The sequence below is a fragment of the Brachypodium distachyon genome, chromosome 2 (genome assembly GCF_000005505.3).
Source record: "Brachypodium distachyon strain Bd21 chromosome 2, Brachypodium_distachyon_v3.0, whole genome shotgun sequence".
In the NCBI taxonomy this organism is placed as follows: Eukaryota; Viridiplantae; Streptophyta; class Magnoliopsida; order Poales; family Poaceae; genus Brachypodium; species Brachypodium distachyon.
This window is the reverse complement of record NC_016132.3, coordinates 10,372,418-10,399,044: the sequence shown is the minus strand read 5'-3', so window position 1 is coordinate 10,399,044 and position 26,627 is coordinate 10,372,418. Positions and strand designations below refer to the sequence as shown.

The window sequence follows — 26,627 nt, the reverse complement described above, 5'->3', positions numbered from 1 at the left end:
TGGTTCGTCGAAGGAAGCAATAGAGAGCTTCAAGGAAGAGATGAAGACAAAATTCCAAATGAGCGACTTGGGATTGTTGTCTTTCTATCTCGGGATTGAAGTCCAGCAGAACGAAGACGGCATCAGCCTATGTCAGGCACATTATGCCTCACATATCCTTCAGCTGGGAGGAATGGAAGGATGCAATCCTGCTCACACTCCAATGGAGGAGCGGCTCAGGCTGAGCCGTGAAAGCACAGTAGAAGAGGTGGACGCTACGGAGTACCGACAGATCGTCGGCATCCTCTGCTACCTTGTCCACACACGGCCAGACCTAGCCTTTGCTGTTGGCTATGTGAGTCGTTTCATCGAACCACCCACAGAGGAGCACATGATGGCAGTGAAGAGAATTCTTCGCTACGTCGCCGGCACGACTCACTATGGTCTGCACTACAAGCGGAAGACAAAGGAGACACGGCTGGTTGGATACAGTGACAGTGACCTCGCCGGTGACATTGACACCAGGAAGAGCACAAGTGGCACACTATTCTTCCTTGGCAACTGCTTGGTGAGTTGGCAATCTCTCAAGCAGAGGGTGGTTGCTCTGTCTTCCTACGAGGCAGAGTATGTAGCAGCCACGACTGCCGCAACACAAAGAATTTGGCTGGCTCGACTGCTTGGTGAACTCCATGGAAGAGAAGCCGGGGCAGTTGAACTAATGGTGGACAGCAAGTCTGCCCTGGCATTAGCCAAAAATCCAGTCTTCCACGAGCGCAGCAAACATATTGATCTTCGATATCACTTCATCAGAGACTGCTTGGAAGATGGAAGCATCAGCACCAGCTACATTAGTACTTCAAATCAGCTCGCTGACATTTGGACAAAATCTCTGGGGCGAGTAAAGTTTCAGGAGCTGTGTGCTAAAATCGGGATGGTCCAAATCAAGTCAAGCATGAAGAGCAAGGATTAGGGGGAGAATTGTGAGAGTAATCCTTGCTTAGGAATTAAGGCAGCAACCTGTAGAAGCTTGTAGGGTTTTGTACTCTTCTAGAACTAGTGCTTGAATAAGTATTAATGCAGTAAACTGTAGCAGCTTGTAGGTTCTTCTAGAACCTGTGCTTGCATGTCTAGCTTAGGTAGTAACCTGTAGTAGCTTGTAGACCCTTCTAGAACTAGTGGTCAGCCACCTTATACCCCTATATATATAGCAGTATGCAATACAAAGACTGAAGCTTATGCAGCACAAATAAACCACCTAGCAACCTAGCCTGTGCATTGGCTATTAAAAGGCCTCAACAGAATACATACATCCAAAAGTAAAGTTAATGAGTCTACCACAGTGAATAAAACAATGTTGTGAAAGCGCAAGATTAGCTACAATTATTTACCTTATGTTCATATTGGACCCTAGTTTAGATTCGTTGGAATCAATTAAGAACCATTATCCCACTTAAACAAATAGAGAGAATCATCCTCCCAAATTTGCACTAAGAGATTAATGGGAACTAGTACGCATTAATGTATAATGGAGGCATTAAGGCAAGCAATGCAAGTAAACAATAAAAAATATTAGTTCTGTAGCATCATTTAGTAAGAGAACAATCATTTGTAAGTGTCACGGCACTAATTCCATAGACTATTTAAAAAAGAGAATATCTAGCTTTATATGTGTCTGTTTTTGTGTGACAAATAGCACAACTACATGGAGAGATACGCATGCACCCAAGTAAATTCCAGTAATTGTCTGTAAATATTTTCAAATGATTTATATTCTATTAAAAAAAGAGAATATCGCTTACGTCCTCGCTGGAGAAACTACGATCCTCGGCGGGCTTCCTCCTGTCCCTCCGCCGAAACCTCGTCGGCGGTGGTGTGCTCTCCGATCGGCGATTGGCCTCGCCCTCATCACCGGTCCTCGCGTGGATGCTCGGGGACCTGACCTTGGGTCGGCGGCGTTCATCCCGCTCCTCCACGGCCCCATCCTCCTTGCCGGAGAAGGTACGCTCCTCGCCCACCCCCTTCGCGGGCTTGCCCCCTTTTGCCATGGGCACGGCTGCAGCCTGCAGCTGAGAGAGAGAGAGAGAGAGAGCAATGATGGGGAGGAGCCGCAGAGGGAGGGGGATAGGGAAAGCGACTCCACTATGGAACCAATTCGAAGTTGAGTTGAGACTTGAGACCCAACGCAGTGACCGCGGTCTTGGGCTGCGATCTCGGGCTCGTCATGAATCAATGACTCTAACAAACCCTAAGCATAGCTCTGAAACAAGGATTCCACTATTGCTGGAAGAGTAGTATCATGTTCCACAACAATAACAACAATAATAAAAAACCAAACAAAGTCTATGCCACACGTGCATATTGCAATTAATCGCAACCAGGGTTTGCGAGGCTAGGGTCCTAAGAGCTGGTATCGTTGGCCTGGACTGTTAAGATCCAGAATACCAAATCGAGCGTTTGACCAATTGCACGAATCAATGAGTATGGGCATGGGATCTGTACGATATATAACCTGCAGTATGAATTATGCTAGGAGACGCTAAGTTCTAGGTTTTCATTCACATTCAGAGCATTTCTATATATTACAATAGCTGGTATGTTAGTTTGTATTCCCTTCATCTCATATTAAGTGACAAAATATTACATGTATCTAGATGCTTTTTGGGTATAGATACATCCATATTTGGACAAATTGAAGTCACTTAATATGGGACGGAGGAAGTAAGTGTAAATTTATCCATATCATGAACCAATAGCATATCATACAAATACTCTAATACCCCCTCCGATCTATAATTGTACAACTTTGTACGTACTAAATCTTACAACCATTGGATATACGTTTACGAAGATGGCACCACCTCGGGTTATATCCAATTATCCACTCCTAGTAAGTTCATCTAGGGAAACCCACTTATAACAAATAGAAAAATAAGCAACACGAGGATATCATCAACAATGGAGTATATGTCAGCTGCTACTTTCATCTAGGGAAACCCTCATTATAACAAATAGAAAAATCAGCAAAGGAAGGATATCATCAACAACGGAGTATATGTCAGCTGTTACTTGGAGTTGGGCCTAGCTCAACTGGTTGGGCGAGTGTGCTGTACAAACCCATAGTCTGGGTTTAAATCCTTGTGGACGAAAATTTAGGTTCCTATTCTTGGTGTTTAACCAAGATTAAAAATCCCGGTACTCATGCTTAATGGTTGTGTGCAGAGACAGAGAAGTGAAATTCTCCCTCATTTTTTAAAGGGCTAATTGGATATATGCCACTCTCTATTCCACCGGTTGGAGATATGCCATTACAAAAACTTGACTTGGAGAGAAATGCCACTCTAACTTTTTTATACCTCTATTCATGCCATTTTGTCCAATACCAGCACGTATGCTGTCTAAATACATATAGACATAGCTCTATACGAATAATTTTTTTTCCATCCCAAGTCAAACAGTTTTATTCCTCTCATTCCCCATGCGTTCCTCATATCCCGTCCCCAACGGTGGAATCATATTACTGCTTTTTTATTTTCTGTAATTTTTATAGATTTTTCTGAGAAGATTGAATTTTGGGCCAAATTTGAATTTTTTTTGAACCTTTATGGTGCCTGGAAGACTCGAACATACTGTTGAACGTTGTAAATAAGGGTATTATGGTAAATACTGTTGTACATGCTGAAATACATGTATTTTATGAACACTTATTGGTCTTAAGTGGACAGAATGACATTGATAGAGGTATAAAAAAGTTAGAGTGGCATTTCTCCAAGTAAAGTTTTTCTAATGACATATCTCCAACCGGTGAAATAGAGAATGGCATAGATCCAATTAACCCTTTTTTAAATGGTTGTGTGCATCATTTTGATGAAGAGTCGGGATTTCAACCTCCTTTTTGGAAAATAAACTGAGAATGCAAGAAACAGTTTGGACTCTTTTACCAAGACACAAGTAATAAACAAATTTTTCTTAGAGAGATGGTTTGTTACTAAAACACTTACTTTGTGGGGTCTACCCTCTCACATGATCTCTAGCATTTTCTATGTAGTACCAACTCATAGCTAGCAATGATTTATCGGAGATGTTGCTATTAGTTATTTGGTTTCGTTAAGAGATAAGACTTATTTGATTTCATTAACACAAGACTTTGACCAAAAATTACCTAGGCATGGACTGCCCGATCCTCCTTTTGCACATGAAGCCCGGTCCGGGAGCCTAGTAAGATTAAAAAATAGTATTTTTTAGATAAATGGATATAAAAATCACTTTACACCCTAGATGATTAATTTAATGTTTTTAATGTCAAACAGGTGTTTCTTCCGGGCCTCATGTCATCCTTGGCGTTCTTGTTGCCGGGCTTTGCGAAGCCAATCTTGGCCATGTAGGCCTCACATGGCAGAACCATTGTCAAACGGAGCGTGGTGTACAACTAGGGCTTGTTGGAAGATATGCCCAAGTCTACTACCATGCTCAAGTCTACTACCATGCTCGGTTGCTTGCGACGCTGGTGCCTCGGCTGCTGATGGTGCTGGCGATGATGGTACCTCGGTTGCTGATGCCATCGAGTTTGTCGATAATGCTGCTACATGATGGGTTATCCATTCGCTTCATTACGCATTCTAAACAAACTTCGAGTTCTGATGGTGACACGTGTAAAAAATATGGATCTGAGCCACCACCTCGCCAATGTTGGATGGTGTCAGGGCCGAACAATGTGTTGGATGTGTGAATTTCCTTGCGAGCTCAATAGGGTTATCGAACTTGACTGTAAATGCACCAAAGGAATAATGAATTTTCATTTCTAACAAACTTCGAGTTCTGATTCTGCACGCCTTCGCCAATTGGGCAATAGGTGCTTTAACAATTTGAACACAGAGAGAGAGAGCGCTCGAGCTCTTGCAGTCAGCAGGGTCTTCTTGTATCACCATATATCATATGATGTGACGACATGTGTTGTCGCAGGGGTAGGGGCAATCGATGGCCTTCACTTCAGCCCGGCCAAAATACCAGTCGCCCACTGATTTCGCGATCCCCTGTGAGTGCACGCAACAATAACAAAACATGAACTTCAGGTTCTGGCAAATACATAACCGAGGATACAATCCCCTGTAAAATCATCGATCGTACCTTGTTCTGGACTGCAGGGGAGCCAGGGGCGTCGTTCCAGGTGGCCGGCAGCTCGGACTGGCAGTGGGCGAAGCACGAGTTGATGAAGAGCCCGTTGCTCCTGGAACCGGAGAAGGCTTTCACGGATGCCACCATCTGGTCCCTGAAACCTACGTGCATTTTATAAAATTATTTTTGTTCAGAACTCCGTTTCCACATACATATGATGTGTCTATGAATCTATTATTTCTGTTTATTCCCTCCGTTCCATAATTCTTGTCGAAATATCACATGTATCTAGACATCTTTTAAGAATAGATACATTCATTTTTAGCCAAATTTGAGACATGAATTATAAAACGGAGGGATTACTTTGCAGGAACTTGATCTGAGACGCGTCGCAGGCTGAGCGGTTGTACTTGCAGGCTCGCCACGCACCGCTGGGGTCAGCTCTGTTTGGGGCCAGGCTTTCCTCGATCTGATTAAAGGAATTTTACGATCACATTTCCTAGCTCCTTTTCAGTTTACTTACCTAGGTACTAGGAATTAACGAGAGTATATGTATTTTACCTGCCAGGCGTCGTAGGCTGCGTTTAGCAGGAAGATGGGGGTCTTGATGCTGTCGATTACGTTCTGAGGGAAGAAGCACTGCACGCATGCACATATATATATGCAGATGAGTTGGCAACGATCGATCATCAGTTGGAGAAATTAATTACTCACGAACACACGAATGATCAATATGATCTCTTTGTGTATTATGCAACATGAAAATGAAGTGATCGATCCGTGCGCACGTACCGAGGTGGCGTCGAGATGACCGGTGCAGCTGGGCGGCAGGTTCCGGGCCACTTCCTGCATGGCTACGATTTCGCCGTAGTAGGATCTCAAGCTGCGGCCCCCGGAGACATCCAGTCTGCAAATGCATTCGTGCATGAACGGATCAAAACCGTGCGTACTAACTTTGGTCATTTGGACTTGGAACAGAGTAAGTATACATATGCGTACGCGTCGAGGAAGAGGCCTGCGTCGGCGAGGCACTTGACGGTGGTGTTCTTGCCGGCGAAGAAGGCGCTGAACTGGTCGCAATGCAGTATCGCCGCCAGGCCACCGGCGGAGCAGCCCGTCAGGAGCACCTAAACATATGTTCTTCTGAGTGTTAAGCATATGCAATGCTTATTTGGTACTAAAACAGCGACAATAATTTAGAATCGGAGGGACTACGGAATATTGAAGTGAGATGGATATAGGACGTTGCATGAGGAGAGACCTGATCAGCCGATGCCATTCCAATGGAGAGGAGGTGTTGGATGGCGGCGTCCCAGATCCGCTGGCCTCTGAAATAGAGCCCGGTGCCCTTGTCGAAGTTGTCGCCGGCGAAAGACGCGCTGTCGCAGTAGCGAATCTTCACCCGGTTCCAGCTGTAGAAGTCTGTACGTATATACACACGCGCGATCGAAGAATGCGTGTCAATTAATTCCATATGGATCTTTTGGGGTCTGCTAGTTGAAAACAGAGCTAGGGACAAATATAGATATATACTTACCAGGGTTAGAGGCGGGGCTGGCGCTCATGATGCCGCTGAATGTGATGTGGCGCTCCATGTAGTCGGAGGAGCCGTGGCGGGTGCGCGTGCGGAACTTGCACGTCCGAGCGTTGTTGCACCACCCGCCTCCCTCAAGGTTGACGATCCAACTGTTGTTGCCTGCTCCGGAGCCCGGGTCCAGGTGGTACGCGGGAGGTGTCCCATCCATGCACACTGCATATCAACGTTTTATAGTGATAATTATTAATTAATGACCCGGAAGAACGGTCAACTGGTCTAGCCTAGCGAACATGACCACAACGTCAGTATTAGTAATTGCTTGGAATTTCCACCTCGAATCACATATATATCGCCGCACATGTACCTGTCACGCTAACTGTAGGGGATGGATAACACGAAAGTTACGTGTGCTGCCGTACGTATGTTGCAAGGATGCAACTTCAATTCGATCAACAATCCGTATGTACGTACGTGCGTGAGTTTATTGACAGTTACCTCATACTCCGTATCAATTTTGCAGCAAGCCCGTTTTCACTGACAGCTCGTTTGGTAGAAATGAAATGGACTCAAAAAATTCACTCCCTCCGTCCAACAAAGGATGTCTCAACTTTGACTAAATTTGAATGCATCTATACACTAAATCACATCTAGATCATTCGAATTTTGACAAACTTGGGACATCTTTTGTTGGACGGAGGGAGTATAAGATTTCATTTGGTTGAATTTGAATTTTGAATTCAAAATTCATGTTTGTTTGTCACATGGATTTGGAGAATGAGAAACAAGTCCAGAGAAATGATGCCTTTTATAAAGTAATTGGGGTAAGGTATACATGTAATTTCATGAAATTTCAGATTGGTCTCCTGTACCCAATTCCATGCCAGACAAACAAGTTGGCTCCTCGAATCCATAATAAATTTCAATAATTCAGACCCAAATGATGGGAACCAAACGAGCTATTAAACAATTTCAAAATTCCCTCCACCTCATCTATGTCCTTGTCAAGAGAGAGGGGAATGAGATAAGTATGTATCAGCTGGTTAAAAATGGAATTTTTATTCAAACTGGAAAATATTATTTGAAGCATCTTTGTATATCTATCTCTACTATTGTTAAAATCATGAGGCGTGGCGGAGCTGAAAGACCACGGACATTTTAAATGGATAATTGCAACGCTCGCAATATTTAAATGATGTGCGATATACATCATATTTTAATTATCCAATGATAATGCCATACCTATCACCACTCCAGTTGTGGAAACCTAATTTTAGTTACAAATCTTATATCATTAATTTGTTTACAACGTGAGTAACTTGGAAAGCTTTCAATTAATAAATTGCTGAAACCCTCAATGAATTACAAATTAATGTTGTTAATTTAAAATTACTCTATAGTTATTCGAATAAATTATCTTGTTAACAATTTTCTTTGTATCAGTTGACACGCGTAACTAGTAATAGAAATAAGATCAACCATGTATACGTACGGAAGGTTAAACTTGATTAATTAGATTGAACAAAAAAACTGTAACTTTCGGTTTCTCATAAAACATGGTGATGCTTCATATATGACTCTAGCCGAACAGGAATTCTGCATGAAACTTGGGAGAATTTTTCATACCCAACAGTCCACGTACCACAAAAGTAAATTCTTGACAAAATTTTGTGTTCCAAATATCTCTAAATATATATGCAAACCGGTATCGCGGTATGTAGCATTGCTAGCCAGCTGAATCGATCGAGAACAAGAAAAGAAGAAGCAGACAATCAAGAACAAGAACTAGTCATGCTTAAGCTTTACTGATACGTACCGGCTCCCTTCTCTGCGGCGGATTTGAGGAGGGTGATAGGCACCATCCCGTCGGCCGCCGCCGTGGAACGCCGGGGGCTCCTCCTTCTCCTCCTGCCGCCGCCGTTGGCTTGCTCGTTGACTGCCGCCTGCGCCACGCAGCTGAGGACGAGGACGAGGAGAAGAAGAGCAAGAGGCAGCCAAGGCCTCACGGCACGAATCCTCGCCTTCATCTTCTTAGCAGTGGCCGGATTGAGTAGAGAGCAAAGAACCGATAGCTAGGAAAATAATCCCTGGAACGATAGGGGAGAGCGTCTCGTAGTAGTATATATTTTGATTAATGCACGCATAGCAAGGGAGTGACACACCTATATGTAGCTATACAGACAAATAAGCAATTAATGAAATAAATAGGCCATCAATCCAGATAAGGGAAGTGTTTGCTTCCGTATATGTGTGCCCAAATCTGCCAATTTATCGTGGGGCAATAATATTTTGGCAGCAATTAACCACCAGGGGATCGATCGGTTGAAGAAGAATTAGGCAGGAGTCGCATGCATGAGACTGGGTCCGCTCGCACCTACACGTATACGGCAAGAGACCAAGCAAAGACCGACTGGCGTGATCTATACCGATTGTCTTATATGCGTGCTCATTTGAATGGACGCAACCGGTTGATTCCGACGGCTCACCGGCGTTCATAGATTCGGTCCAGTCTTTTGTTTAGTAATCACTCAACTACAAATGCTCAGATTCCATTCTATCGAAGTAGTGGTACAAGTTCAGGTAAGAGGCAAAAAAAAAAGGATATTTATTTGTGGCTGCTGGGATTCGAGCCCAGGTCTCCACGGCCACAACGTGGAATTCTCACCACTAAACTACAGCCACATTTTGTTCTTACAAGCCTAGAAAGAATTTAACTTCAGAGAGACTGTAGCAAACAGAACACTCATGCTTTTCTTAGGCTGGCCCGGATATCAAACATTTCTTTTGGTTTATCAACAAAGGGAAACATCGCTAAGAAAACTTCTATCGGCTCGGTATTTGTAGTGAAGGCAAGCAACGATTTCTGTTGCTTAGTATAATATGTCAAGCAATATCCTCGAGTATTACAAATTTACATAAGGCCTGAAGATCATGGGACCTAGCCGAAAACAGATATACATGGTTCTGTTGTCTTTATTCCTTGGACCAAAGAAAGAAACTGCTTCGGCCAAACCCGGGAGAGAACGATATGAGCGTTCTACAATCCCTCCCAGAGCTCATCCAAACAGAAAAAACATCACTTTTCATGGTATCAAAGAATATAATTTGTCACATCATCCGTTCAGTCCGAACATTGAATGGGTTTAGCTGATTGCAAAGCTCTCTGAAAAAATGAACTGCAACCAACCTGTAACTCTGATGATTTCTGCTTTTCTGGACAAGAGGGGAGAGGCACGACTTGCATGTTTCTAGACAGTGCTGGACGACACTTCAGAGTGGTCATCACTGAAATTGTATTGCTCGTAAACCTGGAACAGCATCTCTCTACAGGGGACAACTGCGCCAATCTTGATGCAGGCCAAGAATGCACCTGACAGCTTTCTATGGAGGCTGTAAACTTCATCAGGAGGTGGGGTTAGCCTGTGCTTCAACATGGTAGCCCCAAGGTTGGAAACACTGTGCGTGATGTTGTTTGCACGGAAATCGTGACCACCAGATGTTGAGAATGGCACACCAACAATGAAGGCCGCCTCGACATGTGCGTCCAACATGACCTCTGGTTCCTCACCTGTGAGAAATCCCAATCTGCGGGACATTTCTAACACGCCGGCTCTGTCTCTATTTGCACAGGCAACCACCTGACAATACTGGAAATCAGACATCCATACCAAATACAGTAAACAATGCAAATTATTTTTGAAACACAAATTTGTAATGGAAGTGAGGATTAATTGCGCTGCCTACCATCCGGAGGTAATCATCTACAAACTTCTTTGGAAATTCACGAGCTGCCCCAAAGTCAATAAGATTAAATTGCCTTGTAGTATCATCATAAAGGAAATTACTCCAGTTTGGATCAGTCTGCACAAAAAAGAGTAGTAAGAGAATGGCCTTCTGTTTGCAGTTTCCAGTTAACCTCAAAAAGGTACAGTGCATTATGCATCTGAGAGAAATGTTAAAAATTCATCCGGTGCACCACAAATGATGCATCGATCAATTGCTGGAACTTTAATGTGGGCACAGATTATATGACTACTAAGACTGAAATGCACCAAAGTCCTGAAAGTATTGCATGGGGTGCCAAGTTAGTCCTAATGCTATGAAAATGCATATCTGAGTTCCAAAAGTATACTAAGTGAGTTACTGAAGGTCCAATCCACACGGCATCAGCTCTGACTTGCACGCGTGGTAATTTTGCAAAACCATCCCTAAACAGTTGTCTCTTCTCATTTTCTGACTGCTTTACACATTTTCCTCTACCTCGAGCTCACACAGGCTCGCCACCGTGCACGCTGTGTACTGCGATGCAAAAGCCACACCAGGCTCAAGCAATGGTGGCCCGAGATCCCAGGGTCGCCGACAAGCATGCCCAATCAGTATCATCGCATTGCGCGTGCATGTTGGCAAGCCCAAGTGACCTTGAGTTGGGAAAAGGGATAGAGGGTCATTTTTAGGTTCTCTCGCAAAATATTGTCTACATAGCTGTGATCAACCTGCCACGAGTGCAGGTCAGAGCTGATGTGGTACAGATATGATCTCTAATGACTCACTTGGTGTAATCTGAGGACATAAATGTACATTTTCATAGTATTGGGACTAACTTGGCACCCAAGCAATACTTTTAGGATTTCCAGAGTATTGCAGGAGTGCCAAGGTAATCCTAATAATATGAAAATGAAGGTTTGAGTCCTAAAAGTACACTAAGTGGGTCACGAAGGTCCTATCGCACTGCATCAGCTCTAACTTGCATGTGTGGCAATCTGAACACCGCCACGTAAGCATTTTTTTTCCCAAAACCACACATGAGAAGTCCTCTCTTCTCATTTTGTGACCGCTCTAAACATTTCCCTACCTCGACTGGGCTTGCCATAGTGCGCGATGAACCGCCAGCGATGACATGTGAGGTGCTCTGCAAAGCAAAGGCCACAACAGGCTCAGCGGCGGCGGTTTGAGAGACCACGGTCACCGGGAAGCTTGCCTTTCAATCGCCCATCATCAGCATCGTTGCATCAACGAGAAAGGGATAGAGGGGCCACAAAATGAGAAGAGGAGACTTTTTAGGATCTTTTGCAAAGTATTGCCTACATAGCGGTGGTCAGCATGCCACGTGTGCAGGTCAGAGTTGATCGGTGCAGATAGGACCCTCGATGACTCAGTTAGTATTGGCACTACCTTGGCACCCTGGCTAACTAGCATGACTGTGTGTATCCTTTATGTATTGACACTAACTTAGTATTGACTCATTTAGACTTCTGGTGCATTTTTACTCTAACTACTAACTAGCAAGACTGTGTGTATCCTTTAAGTATTTAAGCCGATGGTATGAGAAGCAACACGTGCCTGCATAAACCGGAAGACAAATAACTCCTTTATCGTAAGTTCAAGCAGTTTACATCCAACATAATTGCGGGTTTCTTGGCTTAGTCCTGCCACCTTATCGATAGGAACTCCTGTAAATAACCAACAAGCAGATGTAGCTTTTACTTGTTAAGCACTCTATCCAAAAACAAAACAAAAACTTAGTATGTGCAAACAAGACGGGGCACAGGAACACGATGTGCACTCATCTACCGATTAAAATACAAGGATTAATTTTAGATAATTAGAAGAATATTTCGTAAAGCAAATAACAAATGGTGTCATGGATGTGGATCCATACAGCAGGAGGTGTGCATTGCAGTAGCACTGGCATGGCATGGCAGCTGGGGTTGAATTGTGTGTCTTTATTCGACACTGACATATTGAATGTAGTTAGCAAAATAATCTTGCCGGTGTCTGTATTCGACACTGGCAAGATCATTTCATAAAGCAAAAACTTTGTTATGCTTTAACTTTAAGTATTGAATCTAGTTAGCTGCAAATATTTTAGTAGTAGGTGTCTTTATTCGACACTGAGATACGTAGCGTATCTCAGTATCTCATTGTTAGGACTCCGTTTTTTCTGTTAGGCTCAGCTTTATTAAAGAGGGTGTCTGGACCCTCATTCACAACACTGGGAACCACATTTATTACTCTGTTCAGGTCTACAAGGGAAATTAAGCTCATGAGTAATCAGCAGTAACAGAGGAGTTCTGCTCCGGAATGGTTACTGAGTCTGACTATTGTCACATAGCTGACACAGTTAATTCCATGCTTATCACCCCAAAAAATTATTGATGGATAAAATTACAAGAACTTCACAAGGACAAACTAATGAACAGGGAGTACTCCTATTATTCAAATGATGCAATTCAAGTACTATTCCATTGTGAAACTATCTGCAGAATAAATATGGAATAAATAATTTATGGTTACTTCAAATTCTTGGCATGAATGCCACAAATATGGCTTACTTTCTGTATGAAATGCCATAACAAAGTTTTCAGATGTCAGTAAGTAGTTACTATGTCTACTTCAAATTCTTGGTCCGGCAATAAGATACATACTAGGTCATTTACATAATAATGACAGTTGAGTTCAGATTGCATATGTACAACAAAGGTAGAGAAATTCCATGTCAATTTCTGGAATCACATGAAACTGAAATGGGCATGGCTTTTAAAAAGATTCCATCACTAAAGCACCGTAAACTGGAACAGCATAGACCCAAAAAAACAGAATGAAAAATCAAAAGCACCTGGCACAAACTCTGATGTCAACACCTTTTTGCTAGACAATTGGTCAGTGACCTTAGGGACATAAAAGCCCTCGCTACCAGAGAGCAACTCCTTGTACCGCTTCTGGTTACTTGCTTCTATGACATAATCACATTCCCTTGCCAGCTCTTGCTTTGCAACCTGCATAACAGGAACATGGAAGAAATTATGCTATGTCAAGTGCCAACCATAGATTTGCAACAACTTTACACCTATATTTAACTCAACACTGGAGACCTATGTTATTTAGATTTAGAATACCATCAGCGTGAGCAGTATGTGTTACAAGGTGAGAACTAATAAGATCGTGAAATGTGCAGAGAAAGACTGTGAACAACAGTAATATTTGAATGTGACTTAGGTCATCTCAAAATTATATCGAACTAAGCTCAAAATTAAGTATGGCCCTGTGTTCATTATTTCATGACATAGGCTACAGCATCTGCGAAGGAAATAACATACATACCCTTGTGTACATTACTTCGCATAGCATTTTTAGGGCTCCATGATTCACCGCATTCCAAAAGTGCAGGAATAGAAAATTTCATGACATGTTAAATCCTAGGTAATTGAAAACGTAGGAACAAGTACTCCCTCCGACCTATATTACTTGTCTCAAATTTGCCCAAATATGGACATATCTATGTTTAAAAAGCGTCTAGATACATGTAATACCGACAAGTAATTCCGGCTGGAGAGAGTAATATAAGTTTTTTAGCTGCACCAAAGGAAAAACACAGGAATTTCTTGAATGGTTAGGTGTTTGCCATAGTTTTCATACACAAGATGAAAAAAATCCATAATGTTGGACCCAATGGAAAAATTTCTTTGGAATCAGGGGCAGAGCTACATGCTCTTAGCCTGGTGCACTAGCACCAGAGCTCAACATGATTTTTAGTGGAACCTATCATTTACATGCCATGCTACGCAATGAAACATTGAGAAGTATATCCCCTTGCCTAACCAAGGCTGTAGCAGGCTCAGCCTGTCCATTCAATGCAGCAACTCCATCCTGCACTTACACACTCCTTTTGCATGATATCAGCATGTATGCATCAGGGCATGGCCCAAGAATGTTTTATGAAGGGTATTATGCATGTTTAGTTGTTTTTAACTCTTTCACAAACCTTAGTTAGTCTATAAGGTGTTAATGACTAGGTTTGGCCTTTAAATTAAGGCCGGATATGATATGTATTTTGACAATGCCAACCATCTTCTGCAAGCTATAGTTACTTCTTTGTCATCGTAGATTGTCATTATGTCGAATTATCTATGCTAAAGTTGCGAACACATTATTTTGGCATGAAAAATACATATATTGTTTTATGAATGTCAAAGCTGTCCACCCGTGTTAGTTTTCTCTAGCTCCACCGCTGGTTAGAATTATATGCAAAGTAGCCCATAGGATAAACTAACAAGGTTTTCAATCTTACAAATCAAATCAGCTCTATAGGAAAAACTTGTGAGGAGTAGAATCCTCCAAAATTCCCACGGAATTCCTTTGAATTAAAGGAGCCCTAGAAAGTTTTGACATAAAAATTTATAATACAGTATACATATGTAGACTAAAATTACTTTCTAAATATGAAGACTAAAATTACCTTTATCGCTCTATCAAGGAAAAGACCTTTAGGGATGAGATTTGTATAAGTCAGGAGTAGCCTAACATTCTCAATATCACTTTCTATACTATCTGCAACCCCGGGATACTGTATTTTCATCACAACTTCTGAACCATCCTTCAAGACCGCTCGATGAACCTGATCAAAAGGGAAGGAACAAATAAGCAAAAGACAGCTCAATTCTCTGAGCAGCATCAGATAATATATTAGCTTCAGTTGGTGTTGGTGACCCTCAAATGATCAAATCTTGACTTTCTTATGCTAATTGCCTCAGGTGGTCCAACCTGTCCGATACTCGCTGCAGCCAGTGGCTCATAATCGAAACTCCTCAACCTAGAAGACCAGCCTTGACCAAGCTCAGCATCAAGGACAGAATTCAGCTGCTTACTGGGCATAACATCAGCGCCTTGACGAACAATATCAAGAGCTGCCAACACCTACATTAAGTCAGCCAACATAACTTCAAATGGCATATGACACACATAACAATAGGCTAAACCCAAATGTTGCAGCATCAGTTTCAGGTAATACCGGCGGGGGCACGAGGGATTCATCCTGGATGCTCAGCATCTGTCCCACCTTGAGCGCCGCTCCACGCATCCGGCACAGTGCAAGGGCAACACGCTCAGCATTCTGGTCAGACAAGAATGGTGAGAGTGCTGACTGCTTGCCATCGCCAACCGGTGTGCCGTACATCACCCGCCGGGCTGACTCCTGAAGACCGCCCCACGCAAGTCCAGCACCAAGACCTGCAAACCTTAATTTTTTCCGGCACATCACCAATAAAGAAGAAGATTTATACATACACGAGGAAACAACAATAAACATGTATTTGGGTTAAAATCGTTGCAAGGCGTTATATACTAACCCAATGGCTCGGGTAAAAGGTGTGGAGGGAACATTCCGTTCCCTTCGCCGGCGCCTCTTTTCGACCGGCGACGGCGTGGGCGAGAGCGAGGGCGAGGGCGACGGTGAGAGTTCAGGGCGAAATGCCTCGTCTTCAGGTCTAGCCGCTTCCACGGCTTCTCGTTTAGCAGCAGCTGCGACTGCGGCGGTTGTATGGCTGTTGGTGATCTCCTGATTCTCCTGCGTCTGGGCGGGGTGGAGGGAATCTTGCGACGGGGGTTGCTGCTCCAATGGGGGTTCTCGCAACGGGGAATCATCGTGAGAGAAGTACACGACGGAGGAGGACGATGGGCGAGAGGAGTCTGCTTCCCCAGGATGGGGTCCGGGGGTAGGTGGAGGGGGCTGCGGGCGGCGTGGGGTGCCCCTGGTGAGGCCGGCGAGGTCAGTGGCAGCGAGGAGGGCAGACCTGAGGATATCGCGGCCAGAGGAGCGCCTGGCGGCCTCGCGAGCGACGAGGGCTGCGCCGTCGAGCAGCCGCCGGAGATCTCTGGACGCCATGTCGAGGGGAGAAGGCGTGGATGGCTTCGGGACCAAGAAGAGCGGTGGCGGCACGGGGCGCTCTGATTTCCTTTTTTTGGGCCGTCGACGAAGTTAGTTTGGCAGGCCGACGGCCACGGGTTGTTTGCCTATGTCGAGGCTGCGGCGTCGATATGAAACTTTTTTGTTTCCCTAAAAACACGAAACGTACTATTGTGTTCTCAGAAGAAGAAAAATGAAAACGTACTGTATTGATTTTAGTGTTCGTTGGAAACAGGACTTTTTTGGTTGTGCGTTTAAATTTTTTCGTTCATACCTAAGCAATTAGTAGTATGTAAATATATACGGCAGGAAACCATGTGCATTCGATATTCTCGGAAGAAAATTATGGTTTGTTACCCTCCACTCACTTCCAATTTGTTCACACACTATGTAACATTTTATTGGTTTTCTGGCTGATGAGCATTCTTCCAGCTAAAAGTTATTGATAGCACAATATTACAACAATTTTTTTTATACAGAAGCGATCAATAACTCTCGAAACATGACGTCGTGGGGATTTTTGGCCTCTCATGCTCCATGCCATGCTCATATCACTCATCTTTGCTGGTGTTTACACCAAAATGCCATTGCGCTAATTCTCCTGAGCCATCGCAGCCCCTCCAAACTACCCGACCGCCTCTCTCCTCCCCTTATTCCTAACGCTCCTCTCTTTCCCTCTCTATATATTTATCTCTCTCACCAGTCCTCTAGGGGTTTCTACCACCGCCGCCACCTGACTCCACCACCTCCGTAGCTCCTCCGCCGCCGTTCTCCCCCAACTCCGTTGTTGCAGCCCTTTCTCTACCCCCGCCATCTTCTCGTGTGCATCGGTTCCATGCGATTTCGCCGTGGAACGATGGCGTCATGTTCTCTTTACTCCTCCGGGCCACCATCGCCCTTGCACCAATTGCACACCACGCGCTGCAGATCCGTGTCACACCTCCTGTCTCCTCCGGATCGAGCACGGGATAGGGAGGAGAAAGGCTGCGAGACGGAGAGGCAGATCCAACACTGCAAGGGGGATAGGTCATCAACGGCGCGTGAGGAAAACGACGGAGGCGATGCAGCCTTTGATAGGTGTCGAGCGAGGTAAGAATTTTTGTTTTGTTTTTTAATCAATCTTTTGTTGGGCTTCCAAACTCATCCAACTTTGGAAAGCCAGCTCTAGTTAGATTTTTTTTTCTAGTGTCTATGTATGCATACATGTTATTGATAGTGCAGAGGAAAAGGCCCGAAAACCCCATGTTCTCCGTTTGGACGTGCATCTTGTATTTTAATCCAACTCCAACCGCACCTGCGTAAGACGCTAGTAACGAATAGGGCGATCAAACGAATCCCCATCCTCGAGCTATCGAACTACTTCTTGTCTTCCCAACGACTCCCAAATAAGGCTGAACCTAGATAGCTGGTAGAGCCACAGATCTTAGACCATGCGTCTGCATCCCGAGCAAGGACCAACAACAGGGTGCCACCGCTCCGAGTAGAGAAGGGCACGAGGCAAGTTCTAGGTCTCGTTCGTTTCATAGGATTTTCATAGGAAAGTCAAAGGATTGAGGATTTCATAGGGAAAAATCATCGTAGATGTATTCGTTTCGTAGGAAACAAGCAAATTGATTTCTTAGAAATCTCATTGTTTTCTTTGTTTTGGCGGGAGATGAACATTAGGTCCAACCTTTTTTTTTAACAATTCCTTAGAATGAAAAGTGCCACCATATGGCAATTCTAAGTTTTGCTTTTTTCCTATATTTTGATTTCCTTTTAACCGAATGAGCCCCTAATCTTCTTCTTTCTGAAGCTTTCGCCCCACCCCAAATAAAAATGCTAACTCCGCCCCTGATGCAGCGACGCAAAAATTGTTCTATGAAAAGCATCAGGAAGCATGAACCATCGAAACATGTTCATCCAAAATACACCACAATTTACTTTAAAAAAATACACCACAATTTAAAGTTAACTCGTCTTTACCACATCAAAATAAAACAGTATAAAAATACTACTCCTTCCGTTTCATAATTCTTGTCTCAAATTTGATGAAAAATGGGTGTATCTATTTTAAAAAACATTTAGATACATGTAATCTTTTGACAAAAATTATGAAACGGAGGAAGTATCTATGAAACAGCAAGCAACCAGCGACGTGGGCTTCCATTTACCTTTGCTCCAGCTTTCGACGTTCGTAACCAAGAGCCTTGAGCATGATGTCAGTGAAGACAATTCGAGATAGTCATTGATGGGAAGATAATTTGGAGTGGATCCCACGAACTTTTCAGGATCGACTAGGCAATGGGTTGACCAACTTTAACTCATGCTATGGTACACCCAGGGATGCACGATGGATGATGGAAAGAAGGCGGCGTCATCATGTCTAGGTGCCAAGCTGAAATCGGGGGTGATGAGGACCGGGAAGACTGGCAGAGAAGTTCACATCCACCTTTCAACGGCAGGGCACGTACGTCATTCAAGCGCACGACAACGCGAGGTATCAATTTCGTTTTCTTCTCTCGCTTTTCTTTTAGTAGTATTCCGTACTACCTCTCACGATGTGATAATGCCACAATTGTCTACCGTGTTGCCCCCTGACAATTCAGAGGTGCTCAATACTTGGTATCTAAAATGGAGTGCTTGGGTGTTTCTTTCAAGAAAACACTTAGTATCTGAAGAAGGCGAAGTATCCAGTGAAAACTACGTCTACGGTGCAAACTATGAAAACTCCATCGAAAAGATTTCAAAAAATTCTTAAAAAAATCACATATGTTAGAAAAGTGACGTTTTATATATGTGTAAAATTTCAAGTCCAAACTCAATTTCGTTTGGTAGCAGCGAAAAAACAAATTCTGCATGAATAGTGGTCTTTCAGTGTTTGACACTATTCATTGTAATTTTCTCTTTTTAATTCCTTTCAAATGCTTTTGATTTTGAACTTAAAATTTTGCAGATTTGTAGAACATCGCACTCACAACATATGGTATTTTTGTAGAATCTTTTTGAAACTTTTAAACATGATTTTTATGAAGTTTGCACGGTTTGCACCGAATGGGGGTTTTCACCGGATACTTCGCCTCTAAAGAATAGCAACGATCAAAGTATATTTATAAAAATTTATGGTAGTTTATATTGCTAGACAAGGGCATCTCCAACTCCAATGGTTGATACTAAACATGTACTAGGTCTATGTGACGGAGAGATGGATAGAAAAGAATAGTACATGTTACTTGCAAAAGTAACAGGTTTTACGCGGAAACCCATGAATTCCTCAAAACGAGGCTCATCAAAATGCAAAATCTAAGACTACTATAAGGCTACTAAATAAAATAAGTAAAAAAATTCGAACGATTAAATTACTGCTCCCGAATATTCAACTGACTGATTAATTTCACCGCCCCCATGGAGGTGGTCCACAGGGTTCATAACTACCCCTCTTACTATGGGGCGTTTACCTAGCCAACACTTAGATCCGCCGAGAACAAAAGGAAGGATGACACGTGGGTCCATTAGAAAAGAAAAATGAATAAAAAAAAGAGAAAAACCATAAAATAGAAATTAGTAACGGCTTGTTGTTGAAGACGGTGTAAGTACTCCAAACCTATAAACAGTGGCGGGTAAGGTTATACGAGCTCGGTTCTGAACTTGGCTAAAGAGAAAAACAGTAAAAAGGTGAATCATGAATACCTCCAAAAGAGGTAAAATCTTCAGAGTCACTCGGTTAGGAATGGACGCCAGACATTCCCTCCCTCGCAGCGCTGCGATCCAGTAAGGTGTAGTCGGCGCTGCTTCTATCTCTGCTGCCGCTGAAAATGGAACAGCTGATTCCTGACATCCCCCCCTCGCTGTCGACGCGCAATCTAAAAATCCTACACTACCACGGTAACTTTTGAAAGGAACAGCGCTCCTTGCGATCTGACGATAATCGCTGACAGTCGGATCTTTTTGGTCAACGAAAAACAACCAAATTTGTTTTATGGGGTAATAAAGAGACCTGGCAGTGTTACTATAGTGCGCGCCTGGCGCCTGCAGCAGATAAAAGAAGAAGCAAACAACAGCACTGAGCAGCCTGCATTTAAACCACATAATTACCACATCTTTATTCCCGGTTTACCAAAGTTCAAATATTGTCACCCATTACCAAGAAGGAACAGAAAGAAATCCATATTATATAAGTCTGACCTGACACGAGCTAGGCTCACAAACTGACGAACTTTGACTGACTGCATTAGACTAGAAACGATGCTGAAAATCTTCTCAATAAAACACGGTCATCTACTGCTGATTACTACTAGGAATTAATGGAAAGCAAAGATATGCATGCGATGGGAGGAGCTGCGCTGTTTGGTCTTCTCCTCCTAGCTGTGGTGGCCGCCGGCGGTGGAGGGGCTGGAGCCGAGCTGCTGCTGCTGCTGGAAGGCGGAGAACGGCGGGGTCTGGCGCGGGTTGTGGTCAACAGAGGAGGAGTTGTTGCAGGCCTCGCCGGCGGTTGAGGAGCCCCTGAGCAGGTCCATTTCCTTGTGCTGGATCATGAGCAGCATGCGTCGGCCGTCGATGCGGGCGCGCTCGTTCCTCAGCTTGGCCAGCTCCATCTCGCGCTCCTTGCCCGCGCAGAAGCGCTCCCACTTGAGCCGCTGGCGGTGCAGCTTGTACTCGCGGTAGTCGCACGCCAGCAGCTGCTCCTCCACCGCCAGCGCGCGCCGCCGCATCCACCGCCGCGCCTGCTCCGGGTCCCCGCCGCCCGCCGCGGCCGCCAGCTCGCTCTGGAGATGCTGCACGCCCGCGGACGACGGCGCCTCCCCCTCGCCCGCCCCCGTGTTGTCGTTGTTGTTCCCGTCCTCTTCTGCTTCCATCGTGCTGCTCTCGCCCCGGCGGCGCTTGGGGAACCCGTTGCTGTTGAGGCTGTGGAAGCGGCGGTGCTTGCTCTTGATCCCCGGCGCCTGCTCCTCTTCGTCGTCCAGGACGTCTTCTTCGTCCATCTCTTCAACCTCGTTGCTTGTTCGGGGGTGCGCGTTCTCGCTGTCGTCGTCCTCCTCATCCCCTTCTGTGCGCGTGGAGGAGTTCATCATCGCCGGGGAAGGAGCCAGAGCATGGAGAGCGGCAGCAGACGAGGCACATGCCACCGGCTGCGGGTGGTGGAAGCATGCTGCGGCGCCCTCGTGGTCGTGGACGGCGGCGCCGTGGTGCGAGGCGACCGTAACGGCGGCGGCGGCGTGGGGGTGGGGGGAGTTGTGGTAGTTGCACATCTCGCGGAAGAAGAGGTGCTTGGAGCTGAGCAGCTTGCGGGCCTCCTCCTTGGCCCGGGGGGGAAGCTCGTCCATGGCGTCCAGGAGCGCGGGGCTCTCCACCACGGCGCACGCCTTGCCCCTGCCCAGCAGGTCCACCACGCGCTTGTACCGCTTGTTGAGGTCGTTGAACTTGTCCTCGCACTGCTGCGGGGACACTGTGAAGCCGTGCTCCCCCATCGTCCGCGACACCGACTTCCACTTGCCCTTCTTCTGCTGCGCGTGCGCCGCCGCCGTCGCCGACCCATGCCCGTGCCCATGCGCCGCCGCCCTGCTTCCTCCTCCTCCTCCTCCTCCTCCAACGGCGGCGGCCACGGCGCCCTCCCCGTCATCCCCGGCGTTGTACACCACCATGATCAGCAGGCGCACCATCGCGTCCGTCCACTTCATCCGCGACCAGAGGCCCCCCGGCTGCTGCTGCTGCTGCGCCGCGACGCCATCGTTCCCGGCGCCGTGGCCCATGGCTTCCTCTTCGTGATGGCCTCCTCCCGCCCTGACCGGCACCGCCGGATAAGGCGAGTACGACGGCGGCTGCTGCCTCGCCGGCGCCGGAACGGGTTGGTGGTGGTGCTGGCCGAAGACGCCGCCGTGGAGGTGCTCCGGCTGCTGGAACACGGGGGCGGCGGCGTGCGGCTGCGACACGAACTGTTGCATCCCCATGCCCAGCATTGCCGCCGGCGCGCCCCGCGGCCCCATCCCTCCTCCTCCTGCTGCTGCTCCGTCGCCTCTCTCCATCTGCAAAACAACCGCTCCTCTTCTTCTCTCTTGCTCTCGATCGCACTCTGCTTTGTGGGCTTTGTGGTTTGTGGACGAAAAAAACAGGGGAAGCTGGAGACCGGATGATACCGGAGAAATTAATCGAGCTCGACGTGTGCGGCCGCCTTGGAGCGCATGCCGCGGCAATTAGTAGTCGGGTTTGCGCAGCACCGGCGACGTGAGCCCACAGACACGCCGCAAAACAGCTGCAGCCCCGGTTTCCCTATGGTTTCGGTTTTGCCAATTTGTCCTGAGCGCCCAAAAGTTCGCGAAAAATCAGAACAAGGCCCTTGCTTAGAACTAATGGTAACAAGGGTATGCTTGTGATTTTTTTGGCAAACTTGAAACCTCTGGTCTCTTTTTTTTTCTCGTATTTCCTTTAGGATAATCTTTTTAATTTCAGAAATAATAACAAAGTAGTTGATCATGTTTTCTGAAAAGGCTACTACAAACTTATGTTTCTTTAACGTAACCCTCACGCCACGAATAGTAGCCGCACCATGACAAAAACATGTTTGAAGTGTGGGACAAGCGAGAGTATTTCTGGTGTGACCCAGCTTGCCTTCGCCCTAAAATGCATGCATTATTGATTGTCTACAAGGGCTAGTGAGCATGGATCCAACTCATTGGTTTCTGTGACAAATTGGTGTTCAAACTAAGATTTAAAAAATATACTTTCTCGTTCTCTCTTCTATATGCATGATCCTCTCTCATCTCTTACCTATATGCCTCCCCCGCCTCCCTTACAACCAGATCCATCGTTCCTGCATCCTCTTCATGCCTTGCTACCCACTGCGCTCGCTCCTTCCTCCTTCTTTTTCGTGGTGGCCTAATCGTTCTCCTCCCTCCCATGCTCATAGAAGAAGCCTATGCCACAACGCCTCCCGAGAACCATCCGAGGGAGAGCTACCCTCTGCTGGACTTGACCGCTTGGGACAGGTCGGTGCGCTCCGTTGTGAGGTGCTCTGCATGTGAGGAACACCTTGGGCTTGTCAGAGCAACACATGAAGTCACCCCTAGACTGACCATGGCGTCTAGATTGGCCTTGGCCGTTCCGATATCTCCTCCAATGATGTGAAGCTGCCAAATTTTTTTTGTTGATTAACCGAATGTTTCTTCTTACTTGTTAAAATTTTGAATCTTCGTTTCTTCTTAAAATCCCGAACATAGTCCGGCACAACAAATCTGCATGAGTGCAAGTAGAGAGAGGTTGGAGGTGTGTGTGTCTAGATGGAGTTTTATTATTGCTCCGAGGAATTTGGCGATAGAGGAGGAAGGTTCTATGGTTCCATTTCTTTCGTATTTGGTTATGCCCCACAATGGTATGAACCAACGACAAAAGCCAAATTTGGTATTTGGCACCGCAGTTTAGCCTAAGTCATGGGTGCCACATGTATATGAGAAGCCTCTTTCGTGATGCACGGACGACGATGCACTTCCCACACGGTCAACATGGACACGTGGGACACAACAACACACAACCGTATCCTTCATCTACCTTGTCTCCTCAGTCCTGAACCTTGCTTTCTCCTTCTCAATCTCTCTCTTGCTAAGTATCTCAGATGCGTCGCCGCGAGGAAGTTGTCCACACACCACTTCTATGCCAGGGGTCGACGCCACTTCTATGCCAGGGGTCGCTGCGAGCCAGTGTCGAACTGCACAGCCGTTGTCCAACACTGTGATGTCTAGGGGAGAGGTTGTCTACATGCCACTGTTGTGCCTTGTGCCGCCACCAGGTCCAAGTTTTAGCTAAGTTAGTCTTTGCCCCCTCGATTTTATCTTTACTTATTATCTGTTTTGTGTGCCATGTTTATGTTTTTGTGTACAATGCCTTGTTTATGCATCTTCAAGAGATTAGGTTTGCAGTGAGTGAAAATCTTGAAATAACCCGTGGTGTATGCTTATGCAAAGTTCTTTTGATTTAGTGGGTCCTTTTTTTAGATTAGTGGGTCGGTGTAACTACCAAGTGCACCTTTTTTAACATGAAAATACCCAAAATAGCGGTGGATGGGGCTTCGGGTTGCTGGGCCATGAGTCATGCAGTCCTTCTCTTTGAAGGGCTTGCAACGTAGGAGATGGGATCACCAATGACCCTTGATGTGTTACAGTGCTGCACGCTGCCACCGTGAGCCTTTCACCCAGATGTCCTATGGAGAATATCAAATCCAGGAGATTCGATCGATCAATCAACATCAACATATTAAACCATGCTGGTTTTGAGACTCAGTTTTGTTTCATTCAGCGGAGATGCAACGCCTAGTAAATTCCAATTCAACATTGTCTTCAAATCCCAATCAACTAACGCGGTGATTATCTTACATTGTCAATGTGGACACGTGGTGCCCCCAAGTCTTAATTCGTAAAATCTTTGCATGATGGTATTTTTATTGTAAAATCAATATTTAGATTTTCGCTAATTAAATAAATTTTTATTGTAAAATCAATATCTCCAAAGACTAGTCTAATTTGTTGGATCTTTGCATATTTGACCTCATTAATGTGAAGTATTAATTCGTAGGATTTTTGGGGATATTAGCCTATTTAATGTAAAATATAATATTTAATTTGCAAAATCTAAATATGGAGTATTTTATTTTACAATAAAGGGGGCAATCCGTAAATTAAGACTTCAGGACACCACGCGGCCACTTTGATCATGTAAACATAATCACCACGTTGGTTGATTTGGGATTTGGTGACTATACTGAACTTAGAATTTGCTCGGCATTGCATTTTTGCTGGATAAATGAAACTAAATATCAAACCAGTGCGGTTTAGTGCATTGATGCTGATTGATGGATCGAATCTCGTACGTCTTGTCGAAGGCTCACGGTGGCAAGCGTGCAGCTCGCAGCCTTCTTCGAAGGGCAAGAGCGAAGCCTCTTCCCGAGTTTCGGTCGGTTAGGAAGAGCGACACGGAACAAAATCGCTGGGCCAAGCCATTTCAGCTAATGGCAGATTCACATAGGCTTGGGCAGTTGGGCCAAGCCGTCTCCTCTTTTTGTTGGTAAGCGGCGTGGGCCGGTCTTGGTTAGCGCTATGTATCATACGATGACGAAATTTTGTGCTCCTTTTCAAATCTCAACAATATTGCTGGGAGCCTGGGACGATGTTGTCAGCACCACGATGTACAATAGTACCCTTTGTTTTGTTCTCAAAAAAGAGAAAAAAAAAACCTTTGTTTTGTACAGGGCGAGAAAGAAGAAAACCCACCGGTCAGGCACCTGCGTCCGCTGCCAAACCGGACTACAGACAGTAGAACCTTGTTGCAATATACTCCGTACTTTTTTTACAGTATGTTGCAATATACTCCGTACTTAGTTTAGCGCTCCTCCTGAAGAAATCCAAGACTTCGCGAGCTATGCTGCTAGACCAGCTGCAATCACTAGTCGTTTGTTAAGCCAACGAGAACTATGGATACAGAAATAACTGGCAGTTTTTTGTTTGATCGAAACATAACACCACGCACCATTTTTTTTTTTAAAAGGGTGATGGAGCTAAGAGGAGGTTAGGACTCGACCAAGCTAGCATCCTTTTGATACAGGGTGATGGAGCTAAGGGCATCTCCAACAATCCAACTAGTCAGCTCTGGGACACAACAACATATCAGTGACGTGGGTAAGAGGAGGTTAGTACTCCGGTAATCGTAGCATACCCCTTCCCTCGTGTGCTGTCTGAGCTATGCTGGTACGACCGATAGGTGTACGATGGCGTACTATGGTAGGGTAGCTTTAGATGATATTGGATCGTGCCCTAATATAGTGATTAATTACATTTCACAAATATTAATACGGAGTGATTACCACTTGAGAATCTTACATACGGAAGTTGCATTATGCAAGAAGAACTTGATATTTCATAGGAGAAGACACCACCAACGGCCCTTGATTCGCCACATTGTTGCACGCTGCCACCGTGAGCCTTTCACTAGACATCCTGCGGAGAAGACGAAATCAAGCAGATTCGATCGATTGGCATCAATTTAGTACAACCACACTAGGTTTTAGATTTATCTCGTTTGTTTAATCCAGCAGCGGTGTTCCGAGTTCATTGTAGTCCTCAAATCCCAATCCATTAACGTGGTGGTTATCTTCACATGGTCAATGTGCACACTTTTGGTGCCCTTAAGTCTTAATTTGTAGGATCTTTGCATATATTAGCCTCTTTAACGTAATATCAAATATTTAGATTTGCTTTATTTCCTAAATCAAAATATTTGATTTGATTCTACGGTAAAGAGGCTAATATCTGCAAAGATCACCCTAGCCTCTAGTCCTAATTTGTAGGATCTTTTCAA

The 26,627-nt window shown here is 45.1% G+C and overlaps 3 protein-coding genes and 1 non-coding gene across 5 annotated transcripts; all 4 read right to left on the bottom strand.

Annotated features, from left to right (window-relative positions):
* Window positions 1–4,723: 4,723 nt before the first annotated feature.
* On the bottom strand, window positions 4,724–9,161 carry LOC100841630 (pectin acetylesterase 3). Of its 2 annotated transcripts, XM_003567570.4 has the most exons (9): window positions 8,442–9,152; window positions 6,629–6,841; window positions 6,353–6,513; window positions 6,091–6,218; window positions 5,884–5,998; window positions 5,653–5,730; window positions 5,455–5,560; window positions 5,104–5,252; window positions 4,724–5,009 (listed from the first exon to the last, which is right to left on the bottom strand). In XM_003567570.4, exons 1-9 carry the CDS (start codon window positions 8,650–8,652, stop codon window positions 4,908–4,910), a joined length of 1,263 nt encoding a protein of 420 aa, XP_003567618.1. In that variant the 5' UTR covers window positions 8,653–9,152; the 3' UTR covers window positions 4,724–4,907. The 2 variants fall into 2 exon arrangements, with proteins under 2 accessions (XP_003567618.1, XP_014755008.1); XM_014899522.2 differs by lacking the exon at window positions 5,455–5,560 and having other exon boundaries at window positions 6,081–6,218; window positions 8,442–9,161.
* Window positions 9,162–9,235: 74 nt separating this feature from the next.
* TRNAH-GUG lies at window positions 9,236–9,307 on the bottom strand. Its single transcript has one exon. It is a non-coding gene; the product is annotated as a tRNA-His (tRNA).
* A 155-nt stretch (window positions 9,308–9,462) lies between these two features.
* On the bottom strand, window positions 9,463–16,376 carry LOC100835317 (protein ABC transporter 1, mitochondrial). Its single transcript, XM_003565672.4, has 8 exons — window positions 15,751–16,376; window positions 15,414–15,639; window positions 15,167–15,319; window positions 14,862–15,020; window positions 13,242–13,401; window positions 11,966–12,075; window positions 10,370–10,486; window positions 9,463–10,263 (listed from the first exon to the last, which is right to left on the bottom strand). Exons 1-8 carry the CDS (start codon window positions 16,284–16,286, stop codon window positions 9,874–9,876), a joined length of 1,851 nt encoding a protein of 616 aa, XP_003565720.1. The 5' UTR covers window positions 16,287–16,376; the 3' UTR covers window positions 9,463–9,873.
* A 3,987-nt stretch (window positions 16,377–20,363) lies between these two features.
* On the bottom strand, window positions 20,364–22,465 carry LOC100835008. Its single transcript, XM_014898069.2, has one exon. It carries the CDS (start codon window positions 22,307–22,309, stop codon window positions 20,648–20,650), a length of 1,662 nt encoding a protein of 553 aa, XP_014753555.1. The 5' UTR covers window positions 22,310–22,465; the 3' UTR covers window positions 20,364–20,647.
* Between the last annotated feature and the right edge of the window lie 4,162 nt (window positions 22,466–26,627).

Coding starts and splice junctions, on each gene's coding strand:
- LOC100841630 (XM_003567570.4), bottom strand. CDS start 8,652: ATGAAGGCGAGGATTCGTGCCGTGAGGCCTTGGCTGCCTCTTGCTCTT. Junction 6,842..8,441: donor CGCCGCAGAGAAGGGAGCCG/GTACGTATCAGT, acceptor GTTGATATGCAG/TGTGCATGGATGGGACACCT. Junction 5,010..5,103: donor CCCCTGCAGTCCAGAACAAG/GTACGATCGATG, acceptor GTGCACTCACAG/GGGATCGCGAAATCAGTGGG.
- LOC100835317 (XM_003565672.4), bottom strand. CDS start 16,286: ATGGCGTCCAGAGATCTCCGGCGGCTGCTCGACGGCGCAGCCCTCGTC. Junction 15,640..15,750: donor CCTTTTACCCGAGCCATTGG/GTTAGTATATAA, acceptor GAAAAAATTAAG/GTTTGCAGGTCTTGGTGCTG. Junction 10,264..10,369: donor TAGATGATTACCTCCGGATG/GTAGGCAGCGCA, acceptor CAGTATTGTCAG/GTGGTTGCCTGTGCAAATAG.
- LOC100835008 (XM_014898069.2), bottom strand. CDS start 22,309: ATGGAGAGAGGCGACGGAGCAGCAGCAGGAGGAGGAGGGATGGGGCCG.